We start from the raw sequence: 12,931 nt of genomic DNA, 5'->3' as shown, positions 1-12,931 counted from the left end.
CAAGTAATGTAATATTCTAATATAAATACATGAAGCAATACATTTCTTATAAAATGACATTTCATGATTTTACCCACAGTATAAGACCAGAAAAAAGTTTTTTTAACTAAAGTGCAAAATACAAACAAAGCTTCCTGATCAGCTTTGTTTTCTTTTAAATGTTAAATATTTAAAAGGCCAAGAAAGACATTATCATATTCTAAAAAGTCCCGTGCAGCCTGAGTCATTTTAATCATGTGCCATTGAACAATTGCGATTTTTCAGCTTCTCTTTCCAGTTCTGCGTCTAGAATCTCCCCCCACGTGTCTGCATCCATTGGGCACATAGCTCTTTCCGGCAGGCTGATGGGAGAACGTATGTTGCTATACCTGCCACTCAGCCACTCATGTTTCACTCGGCTCTTCTGGTAATTTCTTAGGAGTATTTCCTGAAAGGGACAGACATCATGGTTCAAAGAGGCTCAGGCAGCGTGGTTGGCTAGCGCGTATGTCTGAGAGTAGAGAAACTCAGTCACAGGACTGAGATTAATTCCTGATGTGAAAATACACATATTAATCACATTAATAAACTCATGCATGCATGTGTGGATTGGTATATATACAGAGAGCAGCCCCATTGTGTGTACTGGAGGTTTTCATAAGGTGGAACGAAAGGAAACTGTCTTTCTCACCTCCCTTCTGCTTAACAAGGAAAGTTCCTTACTTCAAGATCTGAGAGATGAGAGATGTACAAGGCTTGGGGGAAGATAGTGTAGATACTACGCCAAGTGGAAAAAGGATAATAATTCAACTTTTATTCCTTCCCTAAAGTCAGCATACTCTGCCTGTTACCCTAAGTAGAAATTATAGAATTGTCTTAACTGCGCTACAACAACCCTGCCAAAAACACAAGTTGCGAAGGTTAAACTTACCCTCCAGGTATAACCACTTTCTATGTCATTGTCTATTTCTCTTTGGCACACAGCTCTTAAAGTCAAGCAGTGAGGTTTCCACAAGGAGTCACTACTTCTGATTGTGCGATTCCAACTCAGGCATGTCCTAGAAGCTCTGCTCAAACTCTGAACGTCTAGCTGGCTGAAAATTTTAAAAGTGACTTCCGGGGGCAGCAGTTCAACAAAGTTACTTTGACTCTCTCTTTTTCCCCTTCCGGCATCTGCAGAATTCAATTCTGTACCAGGAACTTCCAAACTCTTCTTCTTGGAAGTTTTCTTCATAGTGTGATATTTTAGTCAATTGTCTTCGTATGCCACCTACAGGGCAGAGTTTAAATACACTCAACCTTTTCAGACCAAACTGTGAATCCTATTCTGAGCCATAGAGCTTTGAGGTATGACTTAAAGAACTTTATTTAATTTTTGACTTCAGCCTCTCAGTCTATAAGACAGAGTTCACATTGTGTCTCTCATATGTTTTGTGAGGACTGACAGGAAGAGTGAATAAAACAGATGGCCACACATCTGAATTGTACATGGAGACCATAAGCACATTCCTTTATTTTTTTTCTCCATTCTTTATTTTAATTTTTATTAATCACACTTTATTCACTTTGTATCCCCCCATATACCCCTCCCTCCTCTCCTCCTAATCCCACGGACATTCCCTTCTTTTTGAATGTTTTTTTTTTAAAGCAAATATGTTGTTTCTGCATGTTTTGTTTCTTGCTGCTCCCAAAGAAAATTATGTTTAAAGAGAGGATGATTCTCTACACCATGCATTTACTGAGTTTAATAATAATTGCTACTTTAATATTTACTGAAAGTCACTGTATGAACTGATGCTTCACTTTTGAGTTCTTCACCATCAATCTGATGTACTCATAAACTGGAATTTCAGTAATTTCTATAAGAGCTATTGATTACTGGGGTGTACTAGACAGGTACATAGTCTTGATATAAATGTACCTAAAATGGACCAGGATGAAATTCTGGTTATAGTTAGATATATATTCAATTAAATTTTAAGACTGATGTTTTAGAAAAATGAATCTATCCCTAGTTAGGAGCTAAGGATGACTGTCCCTGAATCAATCAGTGACCAAGAACTACAATCTAAATAATTCATAATTCAGCTAGGAATGGCATATAGCTATAGACTTAAAGCCTGATTTCAGCCAACAGTCTAAAAGACCCTGGAGTAAGATGCAAGCATGGCTGCAAACATCAACGCCCTTGAGATACTTGGCAATATAAAGACAATTTGTGTTTACCTACAATTAGTTTGTAATGTTTACACTTCCCTGTATATCGGGGATTCAGGGTATAACATGAATTTCATGTACATCTGAATCTCTCTTCACTCAGCTACCAACAATTCCCCTTTCAAGTTTTTATAGTTATTAACCCCATGGTGACTGTTTTTGATTAGGCTGTTTATGATCCCAATTGGTTGTGGTTAGAATTGAAATGTCACTATTGAACCGAGGGCTTCCTTTAAAATAGAAAAAAATAGAGAGCAATTTGGTGGACAAAATAAGACAAAAACCACAAGATCATGTATTTGCAATGAACCTTCTCCCTTTCCACCACTGATACAAACTAAAGCTGGGGAGCATTTTTGAAAAAAAAAAAAAGAAAAAAAGTCTATTAGGAGGTTACACTGCATTTAAATGTTTGCTGTTCCTCCCAGGTTCTCACCAGTAATACAATGCTTCCTTCTGTCAAAGGAATTCCCCAGAAGGCAGTGAAATTTTCAGCTGGACATTCTGTGGTGCCTTGGTCATACTCCAGGAAAAAAAAATCATTAGTAATTTAAATTACCTGTACTGAAAGCTTGACAAACCATCTCATTTATGCCTCTTCTTTTTGAACCAACCTTGTGGAACTACTGAGTGAGCTTCGAGCCCTTCCACCACCTTTCAAAGATTTACTTTTATGTGTATGGCTGCTGTGCCTGCATGTAAGTCTGAGCACAACAATGCCCCGGGAGCTGAAATGGGGCGACGGATCCCCGGACTGGAGTAACAGTCAGTGGGAAGGTCCTTCTGTGGGCACTGTGAACCTAATCTGGGTGTTCAGGAAGAGTGGGCAGGGCTAACCTCTGGGCCATCTCCGACCCCTCCCGCCACTAGTTTTGTCAACTGTCTTAGCAGTGGGGGAGCGTAGCAAGAGCCACTCCCCGCCTTCCTCCCACCCCCGCAAGACTAATTCTCGGGGAGCCCTCACCGGTCGGGCTGGGTTCAGCCTACGTGCTGTTGGGGCGGGCGCCGAGGAGAGAACCGGCCGCCGCCGAGCACGCAGGTCCCCATCCCAGGAAGGGGAGGACTCTCCTACCTAAGGCGCGGCGCCGGCTCCTCCCGCGGTTTCAGTCCGGCGGATTTGAATCCTTTGAGGAAAGCATGGTGTCCGCCCTCTAGTCCCGCCCACTTTCACGCGCCGTGCCTTCTGGGATTCGTATTTTTTTCCCTGGGTTCCATCACAATAAAGAAAGGAAAGAAAGGCGGCCAGTGACTACAAGGCCCAGCGTCCCTGAGTGACAGCAAAAAGAGCGGGACTTCTAGGGTGTTTTGGCGCCAAGTGAGGGCTGCATTCATTCGCGCCTTGGCTCTGCTTCCCTTGAAGGCACTTGCTAACCTGCCCTGGCACCCCCTCCCTGCGATGTGTACTTGGCAAAAGTAACTGAAAAAATAGTTCACGTAGTGTTTGTTTATTTTTCGTGGACAGGAGGATATTTAAATGTTTGATTTTTTTAAAATAATAATTTTTATTTTTTAAATATTAATCACAGGTTATTCACTCTGTATCCCAGCCGTAGCCCCATCCCTCATTCTCTCCCAATCCCACCATCCCTCCCTCATCTCCTCCCTGCCCCTTTCCAAGTCCACTGATAGGCGAGGTCCTCCTCCCCTTCCATCTGACCCTAGTTTATCAGATCTCTTCAGGACTGGCTGCATTGTCTTCCCCTTCTCGCTGATCTACGAAAATCCTAGCACTAGGCAACTGTGCCCTTAGTCTCTGGCTAATGCTGACAAGCTGTTGGAACAGATTGTACCAATCTACTGAGTCAAACCTTGCTCTTGGGACACCTTGACAGGCCACTGACTCCTACCTGCCCAATGGGAATAGTCTATTTGTCCATTCCTCCAGATTCTCCTCTGGGATGTCTTCTGGAGAATTTCAGATTTCTACACCTAGTGCCTGCTTTAAGGACCTCTAAGCTTACACCCGTCTGTAACCAAACTTGGCCTCGGTTTCCTTAGATAACAGATACAAAGCAAAGCTGCTTTAATTACTGCCAGTGATTGGGTAAATGGAGGTTCCCTCAGGTAAACGGAGGTTCCCCTGTTCAAGTCTCTTTGATCCAAATCTTCCACCTCTGTTCGCTTTCCTAAAAGTTTTAAATATACACCTAATGAAATTTTCTCCAGAACCTACTTAACTTTGTCTTCTGCCTGTATATATGTTTCGGTATCCTGCCAGACCCAGGTATTTCTTAAATCCACGACAGTGCCAAGGCAGATACCACAAGTGTTCCAGTCTGACCTCACAGACTTCCAGCAAGCTGGACCTGAACTTTCCCTCCCAGCCATAGATGTTCTCACACACCCTGGACAGCATCAAAACAGCCTGTTCTGCACTTGGCCAGCATTTCAGCCTTTTGACCTCCCTACAGCGCCCCCTAGTGTCAGCAGAAAGTAGCCAGAAGAGATTTTATGTCAGTTATTCACTTATTACTAACAAAAGGTTAGAATGGTGTGTGTCAGGCCCAGGACAAGTAGCCAGCTTCTCCCAACATTCCCCAGTCTCTACCTGCTGCCTTGCATGGCTGGCAAGTCTCTACTGGCAACCCTCTTCCTAAACTTTCCCGGTCAGGGGCTTCCCCTCCTCCTCTTGACCATGTAATCTGGACATTTCGTTGTTGTATTTTTTTTCTCTCTCTCTTACTCCCTTGCATGGCAACCAAGAGCTGCTTCCAATGAACATAAAATTATATGCTTTAACTTCCCTTACAATGCAGCCCAAGCTCCTCATTTTTTAATTATAGTAAAAGGGAGGAATGTTAGTATTTAGGCAGCCTACTTCTGGGTTTCCTAGCAACCTGGGATGCCATCATGTGTCTGCCAGGTAGCCACACCTGATAGGTGTGGTTAAGTTACTCCTTAAAAGGACCAACCTGCCACTTTGTTGCTCTCTTGCCCTCTTACTCTCTTGCACTCTCCCCTTTCTCTGTCAGGGTGTGCCCCTCCCTTCCCCCATCATGACTCACTCTCTCCTTCTCTCTCTCTCTTCGTCTCCATGTAATAAACTTCTTTCATATAAAACCTGTTGTGCGCATCATCATTTCGTTGGTCCTAACACTGTTCCTTAGTTTCTGAGAATAGTAAACATTTTAGGGAGCTGCCTAGGAAGCTTGACTCAATGCAGTATGTCCCTCGTCTGGTAGCACCTTGCAAAACTATAGGGAAATATCAAGGACTACCAGGCTTATAAACAGGGTTATGTATGATGGAACTGCAAACCTTTCTGCTTATGTGGTTATTCGGTTTGGTGAGCATTTCATCTTTGTTTCTGGAGTATTTGTTTGCTAGCATTCATCACTTACCCCCTTGCCAGTCAGTCCTTCATCTAGTTATTCATTTCTCTGTGACTTCTGCTTATTACAGCCTTATTACTTTAAATTTGAACACTCTCTAAGTCTCTGATTATAAGGATGCTGATGCTGTGAGACACTTGTTCACCTAAGCCTAATGACTGAGAGTCACGGAGAACACCCCGGGCATGTAACCATCTGTTAGGGAAACTCTCAATATGCCCTGTTAAGGATTCAAGAAACCTTTACTTAACTGGGGAGAAACATTTAAGAGTTGATTACCTAGTCTACTGAGCTTCTTCACATTCCCAGTTAATGTCCAAGAAAATAAACCAGAGACTCATGGGAGGAACCGATCTTGGAGTGAGAGGTGAGGGAAGGGGGCTACTCTTACAAAGAGCACATTAAGCTGATCTGAACCATGCATCCCACAGCTGACATAAATGGTGTGTGTGTGTGTACAAAACACCATTGGTGTGTGTGAGAGTTAGTTTTTGTCAACTTGACACCTTGGAGGAAGGAGCCTCAAATGAGGAATTGCCTCACTCACATCGGCCTGTGGGCAAGCTTGTGGCAGATTTTTCATGTTTATAGATCTATGAGAGAGGGTCCAGCCCACTGTGGGCAGGGCCTTTCATAGGCGCGTGGTCCTGGGTTGCGTAAAAATGCAAACCGAGCAAGCCGTGAAAAGCAGTCTAGTAAGCGGTGTTCCTCTAGGGTTCTACCTAAAGAATTTGCTTTTCGTTTATGAGTTCATGCCCCTCTGGGATATTTCTGAACTTGCCACTTCTGAACCTAAACATTATGCGGCACGTGCCACCACTGACCAGAAGAGGGCACCATTAACCTACTTTTTTTTTTTTTTTTTTTTTAAAGCACCAAGTTTAGTAACTGTTAAATTTAGTAACTTTTCTGGACAGGACTGGACTGCAACATATAAACTTACAGCAGCTGTGGTTGCCTGGGCAAGGCCTTCACTGACTGGATCAAGCCAGTCAACATTCTACTGGACCAGGGTGGGGTGGGGTGGGGGGTGTAGCTCGAGGTTCTCTACCCCTAACTGGGGAGTTATGGGCAGCTTCTGGGGAGGGCGTCAGCTTTCTTGAACGGTGTGTGTCATCTGTAGGCCAGGCAAGCGCCAGTGGATAGCCCCACACCAGGAGTACATGGCAGCACCAATTGGAGTTGATAGAGAGAGAGAAAGACAAGATGAAGTAGGGGAGCTAGGGAGGTAGGCCTGAATCTGAGAGGAGTTAGGAGGAGGACTGGTTAATATCATCACATCTATGACGTTTTATTGTTTTTATTTCATTAGCTAATTTATTTACTTTACATCCTGATCTTCCCCTCCTTCCTCTCCTCACAATCCCTCCCTCTTCCCTCCCTCTTTCCCCAACACCTTCTCCTTTTCTCCTCAGAGAAGGGGAAGCCTCCCATAAACATCATCCTTCCTTGGCATATCAAGTTGAGGTAAAACTAGGTATTTCTTCTCCTGTTGAGGCCTGACCAGGAAGCCCAGTTAGGGGAAAGAGACCCAAAGGCAGGCAACAGAGTCAGAGACAGCCCCTGCTCTTGCTGTTAGAGGTCCCATATGAGGACCAAGCTGTATGTACATCTGTTACGTATGTGTAGGGGGCCTAGGTCTGTTCCATGCATGCTTTTTGGTTGGTGGTGCAGATTCTGTGAGTCCCTGTGAGCTCAGGTTAGTTGATTCTGTAGATTTTCTTGTGGTATCTTTGACCATTTTGGCTTCATCAATCCTTAGTCCCTTTTTCCCACAAAATTCCCCAAGTCCCGCTAGTGTTTGGCTGTGGGTCTCTACAAAAGTTTTCATCAGCTGGTTGAAGCCTCAGAGGACAGTTATGCTAGACTCTTGAATGCAAGTATAGCAGAATATCATTAATAGAGTCAGGGGTTGGCTCTTTCTCATGAGATGGGTCTCAAGGTGGTCCAGTCATTGGTTGGCCATTCTCTCTATTTCTGCTCCGTCGTTGGCCCTGCTCCTCTTATCAGCACGACAAAATTTGGGTGGAAGGTTTTGGGGTGGGTTGGTGTCCCCATCCCTCCATTGGATGGCTTTCCCGGTTACAGGAGGTAAACTTTTCACTTTTCATATCCCCTACTGCTCAGAGTCTTAGCGAGGGTCACCCTCATCGATTCCTGGAAGTTTCCTTTGTCCCAGGTTTCTGGCTCCTCCCAGAGCTGACCCCCCATTTCAGTTTAGTGTCCCAGTTCTCTCTCCCTCAGCCCTCCCAGCACTTGATCCCTCTTATTCTCCTCCCCATCTCCTCTCCCACCTAGTTCCCTCCTTCCATCCACCATCTCTGATGTTTATTTTATTTCCACTTCTGAGTGAGATTTAAGCATCCTCCCCTGGACCATCCTTGTGACCTAGCTTTTTTGGGTTTGTGAATTGTAGCATGATTATTCTGTACTTTGTGACTGCTATCCACTTATAAGTGAGGATGTACCATGCATGTCTTTCTGGGTCTGGGTTACCTTACTCGGGATGATCTTTTTTGGTTTCATTCATTTGCCTGCAAATTTCATGATTTCCTTGTTTTTAATAACTGAGTAGTATTCCACATGTAAGTGCACCATATTTTCTTCATCCATTCTTTGAGGGACAACTAGGTTGTTTCCAGTTTCTGGCTGTTATGAATAAAGCTGCTATGAACATAACTGAGCAAATGGCCTTGTGGTATGGTGGAGTATCTTTTGGGTATATCTCCAGAAGTGATATAGCTAGGTCTTCAGGTAGTGTTATTTCAATTTTTTTTTTTCTGAGAAACAGACAAATTTATTTCCAAAGTGGCTGTACAAGTCTGCACTCCCACCTATAATGGAGGAGTGTTCCCCTTGCTCCACATTATCACCAGCATGTGCTGTCACTTGAGTTTTTTTTTTTTTTTTTTTTTTTTTTTTAATGACAGGTGTAAAATGGCATCTCAGAGTTGTTTTGATTTGAATGTCCTTGAACTAAGGGCATGAAGTACTTCTTGGCCAGTAAAGATTCATTTACTGAGAATTCTTTGTTTAGTTCTGTATCCCATTTTTGAATTAGGTTTATTTATTTTGGATATTAGCCTTCGGTCTGATGCAGGGTTGATGAAAATCTTTTCCCATTATGTAGGCTTCTGTTTTGTTCTTTTGATGGTGTCCTTTGCCTTCCAAAGCTTTTTTAGTTTCATGAGGTCCCATTTTTCTGATTATTTTTTAAAATTAATTTATTCACTTTATATCTCAATTGTAGCCCCCTCTCTTCCCCTATTCCTCAGACAAGAGGAGCTCCCCACCAATCCACCCAGCTCATGAAGTCACATCAGGAGTGAACATGTCTTTCTCCCCTATGGCCTGGCAAGACAACCCCTCCAGGGGGAGTAATCAAAAAGCAAGCAATAGAGTCCATGTTGGAGATGGCCCCGATCCTCTTGCTAGGGGGAGGTTCCACTTATTAATGTTGATCCTAATGTCCGAGATTTTCTTGTTCTGTTAAAAAAGTTGTCTTCTGTGCCAATGCTTTCAAGGCTGTTCCCTACTTTCTCTTTATTAGATTTAGTGTTTCTGGTTTTATGTTGAGATCTTTGATCCACTTGGACTTGAATTTTTTGCAGGGTGGTAAATATGGGTCTATTTTCATTCTTCTACATGCAGACATCCAGTTAGACCAGCATGATCTTTTTAAAATTTTTTTAATATTTTTTTTTATTTTAAAATAATTTTATACATTCACTTGTATCCCAGCTGTAGCCCTCACCCTCTTTCCCTCCCAATCCTCCCCTCCCTCCCTCATCTCCTTCCTGCCCCCTTCGGAGTCCACTGAGAGGGGGCATCCTCCTCTCCTTCCATCTGGCCCTAGTTTATCAGGTATCTTCAGGATGGGTGCAATGTCCTTATCTGTGGCCTAGCAAGGCTGCTCCTCCCTCAGCGGGGAGAGGAAGCTCATGAGTTCATGTCAGGAACAATTCCTGTCCCCCTTACTAGGGAACCCACTTGGATACTGAGTTACCATGAGCTATGTCTGAGCAGGGGTTCAGCATGATCTTTGGAAGATGCATTTTCTTCCCCATTGTATGGTTTTGACTTCTTTGTCAAAAATTGCCTGTCTGTGAAGGTTTATTTCTGGGTCTTTGATTCTATTCCATTGATTGACCTACATGTTTTTATGCCAATACCATGCGGGTTCTATTACTATTGTTCTGTACTACAGCCTGAAATCAGGACAGCAATCCTCCTTATCAAAAAAGTTCTTTTATTGTAGAGGATTTTTTGTTTTTCGGTTTGAAATTGAGTATTGTTTTTTTCAAGGTCTGTAAAGAATTGCATTGGTTATAACCTAGAACCCCTGCCATGTAGCCCATGGCAATTTAGTGTCCAAGTGGCTTACATAGTGATGGGAAGAGGGACTGCCTCTGACATATTGGCTTGCTCTTTGATCACCTCCCCCTGAGGGGGGAGCAGCCTTACCAGGCCACAGAAGAAGACAATGCAGCCACTCCTGATGTGATCTGATAGACTAAGATCAGAAGGAAGGAGAGGAGGACCTCCCCTATCAGTGGATATGGGGAGGAGCATGCATGCAGAAAGGGGAGGTAGGGTGGGATAAGGAGGGGAGGAGGGAGGGGCTTATGGGGGGATACAAAATGAATAAAGTGTAATTAATAATAATAATAATAATAATAATAATAATAATAATAAAAGAATTGCATTGGAATTTTGGTGGGAACTGCCTTGAATCTCTAGAATGCTTTTGTTAAGACGGTCATTTTCACTGTTTATCATACTGATCCATGAGCATGAGAGAGGTTTCCATCTTCTGATATCTTCTTCAACTTTTTCCCTTAAAGACTTGAAGTTCCCATAATACAGGTTTTTCAATTGCTTGGTTAGAGTTACACCAAGATATTTTATATTATTTGTAGCACTCTGAATGGTGTTATTTCCCTAATTTCTTTCTCAGGCCGTTTGTTGTTTGTATACAGGAAGGCTTCTGATAGTTTTGATTTAATTCTGTATCCTGCCATTTTGCTGAAGGTGTTTATCGCTTTAAGAGTTCCCTGGTAGAATTTTGGGGGCCAGTTACATAAACTATCATATCATCTGTGAGTAGAGATACTTTGACTTCTTCCTTTCCCTCGACATCCTTTAGTTGTCATATTGCACTAGTTACAACTTCTAGTACTATGTTAAATAGATACAAAGAGGGTGGACAGCCTTTTCCTGACCTTGATTTTAGTAAAATTGCTTTAAGTTTCTCTCTGTTTAATTTGATGTTGGCTATTCCCTTCATTGTGTTTAGGTATGTGCCTTGTATGCAGTATCATTCCAAGGCTTTAAACATGAAGGGGTGCCGGATTTTATCAAAGGCTTTTTCAGCAGCTAATGAGATGATCATTCTTTTTTCTTTCAGTTTGTTTATATGGTGGATTACATTGGTGGGTTTTCATATATCGAGCCATCCCTGCATTTCTGGGATGAAGCCTACTTGATCATGGTGGATGATCATGATGGAAGCCTACTTGATCATGTTTTTGAAGAGTTCCTGCCTTTGGTTTGTTAACATTTTATTAAGCAATATTTTTTAAAGATTTATTTATTATTTATAGTGTTCCCTGCATGTGTGCCTGCATGCCAGAAGAGGGCACCAGATTTCACTATAGCTGGTTATGAGCCACCATGTGGTTGATGGGAATTGAATTGAGGACCTTTGGAAGAACAACCAATGTGCTGAGTCACATATCCAGCCCTTTATTAAGTATTTTTGCATCAGTGTTCATAAGGGAAATTAGAATGAAATTCTCTCTCTTTCTCTCTCTCTTTTTTTTTTTTTGGTTGGGTCTTTGTGTGTCTTAGGGTGATGGTAGCCTTATAGAATAAGTTTGGTAGTGTTCCTTCTGTTTCTGTTTCCATTTTGTGGGATAGTGTGAGGAGTATTGGTATTAGCTCTTCCTTGAAAGTCTGGTAGAATTCTATGCTGAAACCATCTGGTGCTGGGGTTTTTGTGGATGGGAAACTTTTAATGACTGCTTCTATTTTCTTAGGGGTTATAGGACTATTTAGTTTGTTTACTTGATCTTGATTTAACACTGGTAAGTGGAATCTATCAAGAAAATTGTCTATTTCATTTAGATTATTCAATATTGTGGAAGAGAGGGTTTTGAAGAAATATCTAATAATTCTTTGGATTTCCTCAGTGTCTGCTGTTATATCTCCCCTTTCATTTCTGATTTTGTTGATGTGCATACTGTCTCTCTGCTTTTTACTTAGTTTGGCTAAGGGGTTGCTTATCTTGTTGATTTTTTTTAAAGAACCAGCTCTTGGTTTCATTGATTCTTTGCATTGTTCTCTTTGTTTCTAATTTATTGATTTCAGCCCTGAGTTGATTATTTCCTGCCATCTACTCCTCATGGGTGTGTTTGTTTCTTCTTCTTTTTCAGGTGAGCTGTTAAGTTGCTAGTATGAATGACCTATCCCCAGTTTCTTTATGAAGACATTTAGTGCTATGAACTTTCCTGTTAGCATTGTTTTCATTGTGTCTCAGAAGTTTTGGTATGTTGTATCTTCAATTTCATTGAATTTTAGAAATTGTTTAACTTTTTTCTTTTTCTCTTCCCTCACCCAGTGATTATTTAGTGGAGAGTTGTTCAGTTTTCATGAGTGTGTAGGTTTTTTTCTTTTCTTTTTTTTGTTGTTGTTGAAATCCACTTTTACTCTATGGTGTTTGGATAGGATACAACTGGTCAATTCGATTTTTTGTATCAGGTAAGACTTGCTTTTGTGACCAACTTTGGAAAAGGTTCCATGAGGTGTTGAGAAGAAGGTATTTTGTGTGTGTGTGTGTGAGTGTGTGTTTGGGTGAAAAGTTCTGTAGATATCTATTAGGCCCATTTGGCTCATGACCTTGGTTAGTTTTATTATTTCTCTATTTAATTTTTGTCTCCATGTCTATTGGTGAAAGAGGGGTGTTGAAGTCTCCCACTGTTAATGTGTGGGGATTGATGTGTGTTTTAAGCTTTAATAATGTTTCTTTTACAAATGTGGTTGCCCTTGTATTTGTGGCATAGATATTCAGAATTGAGATGTCCTCTTGGTGTATTTTTTTTCTTTGATGAGAATGAAGTGACCTTCCCCATCTCTTTTGATTAATTTTGGTTAAAAGCCTATTTTATTAGATATTAGGATGTCTATTCTGGCCTGTTTCTTGGGTTCATGTAGGCTTAGATTTTTCATCAAACCTACTTTATTTAGGGTTCCATTTGCTTGGAAAACCTTTTCCCAGCCCTTTACTCTTAATTAAAGTCTATCTTTGTTGTTGAGGTGTGTTTCTTGCATGCAGAAGAATGTTGGGTCCTATTTACATATCCATTCTGTTAGTGTTAGAGTTGATTCCATTGATGTTGATATTA

General features: G+C 41.7%; 1 protein-coding gene across 1 annotated transcript; it reads right to left on the bottom strand.

Moving 5' to 3' along the window:
- Positions 1-232: 232 nt before the first annotated feature.
- Positions 233-1,213, bottom strand: Fbxo48 (F-box protein 48). Its single transcript, XM_021663738.1, has 2 exons — positions 911-1,213; positions 233-427 (listed from the first exon to the last, which is right to left on the bottom strand). Exons 1-2 carry the CDS (start codon positions 1,211-1,213, stop codon positions 233-235), a joined length of 498 nt encoding a protein of 165 aa, XP_021519413.1.
- Positions 1,214-12,931: the final 11,718 nt, after the last annotated feature.

The sequence above is a fragment of the Meriones unguiculatus genome, chromosome 12 (genome assembly GCF_030254825.1).
Source record: "Meriones unguiculatus strain TT.TT164.6M chromosome 12, Bangor_MerUng_6.1, whole genome shotgun sequence".
Taxonomy (NCBI): Eukaryota; Metazoa; Chordata; class Mammalia; order Rodentia; family Muridae; genus Meriones; species Meriones unguiculatus.
The sequence above is the reverse complement of the archived record's forward strand: the minus strand, read 5'-3'. Positions and strand labels throughout refer to the sequence as shown.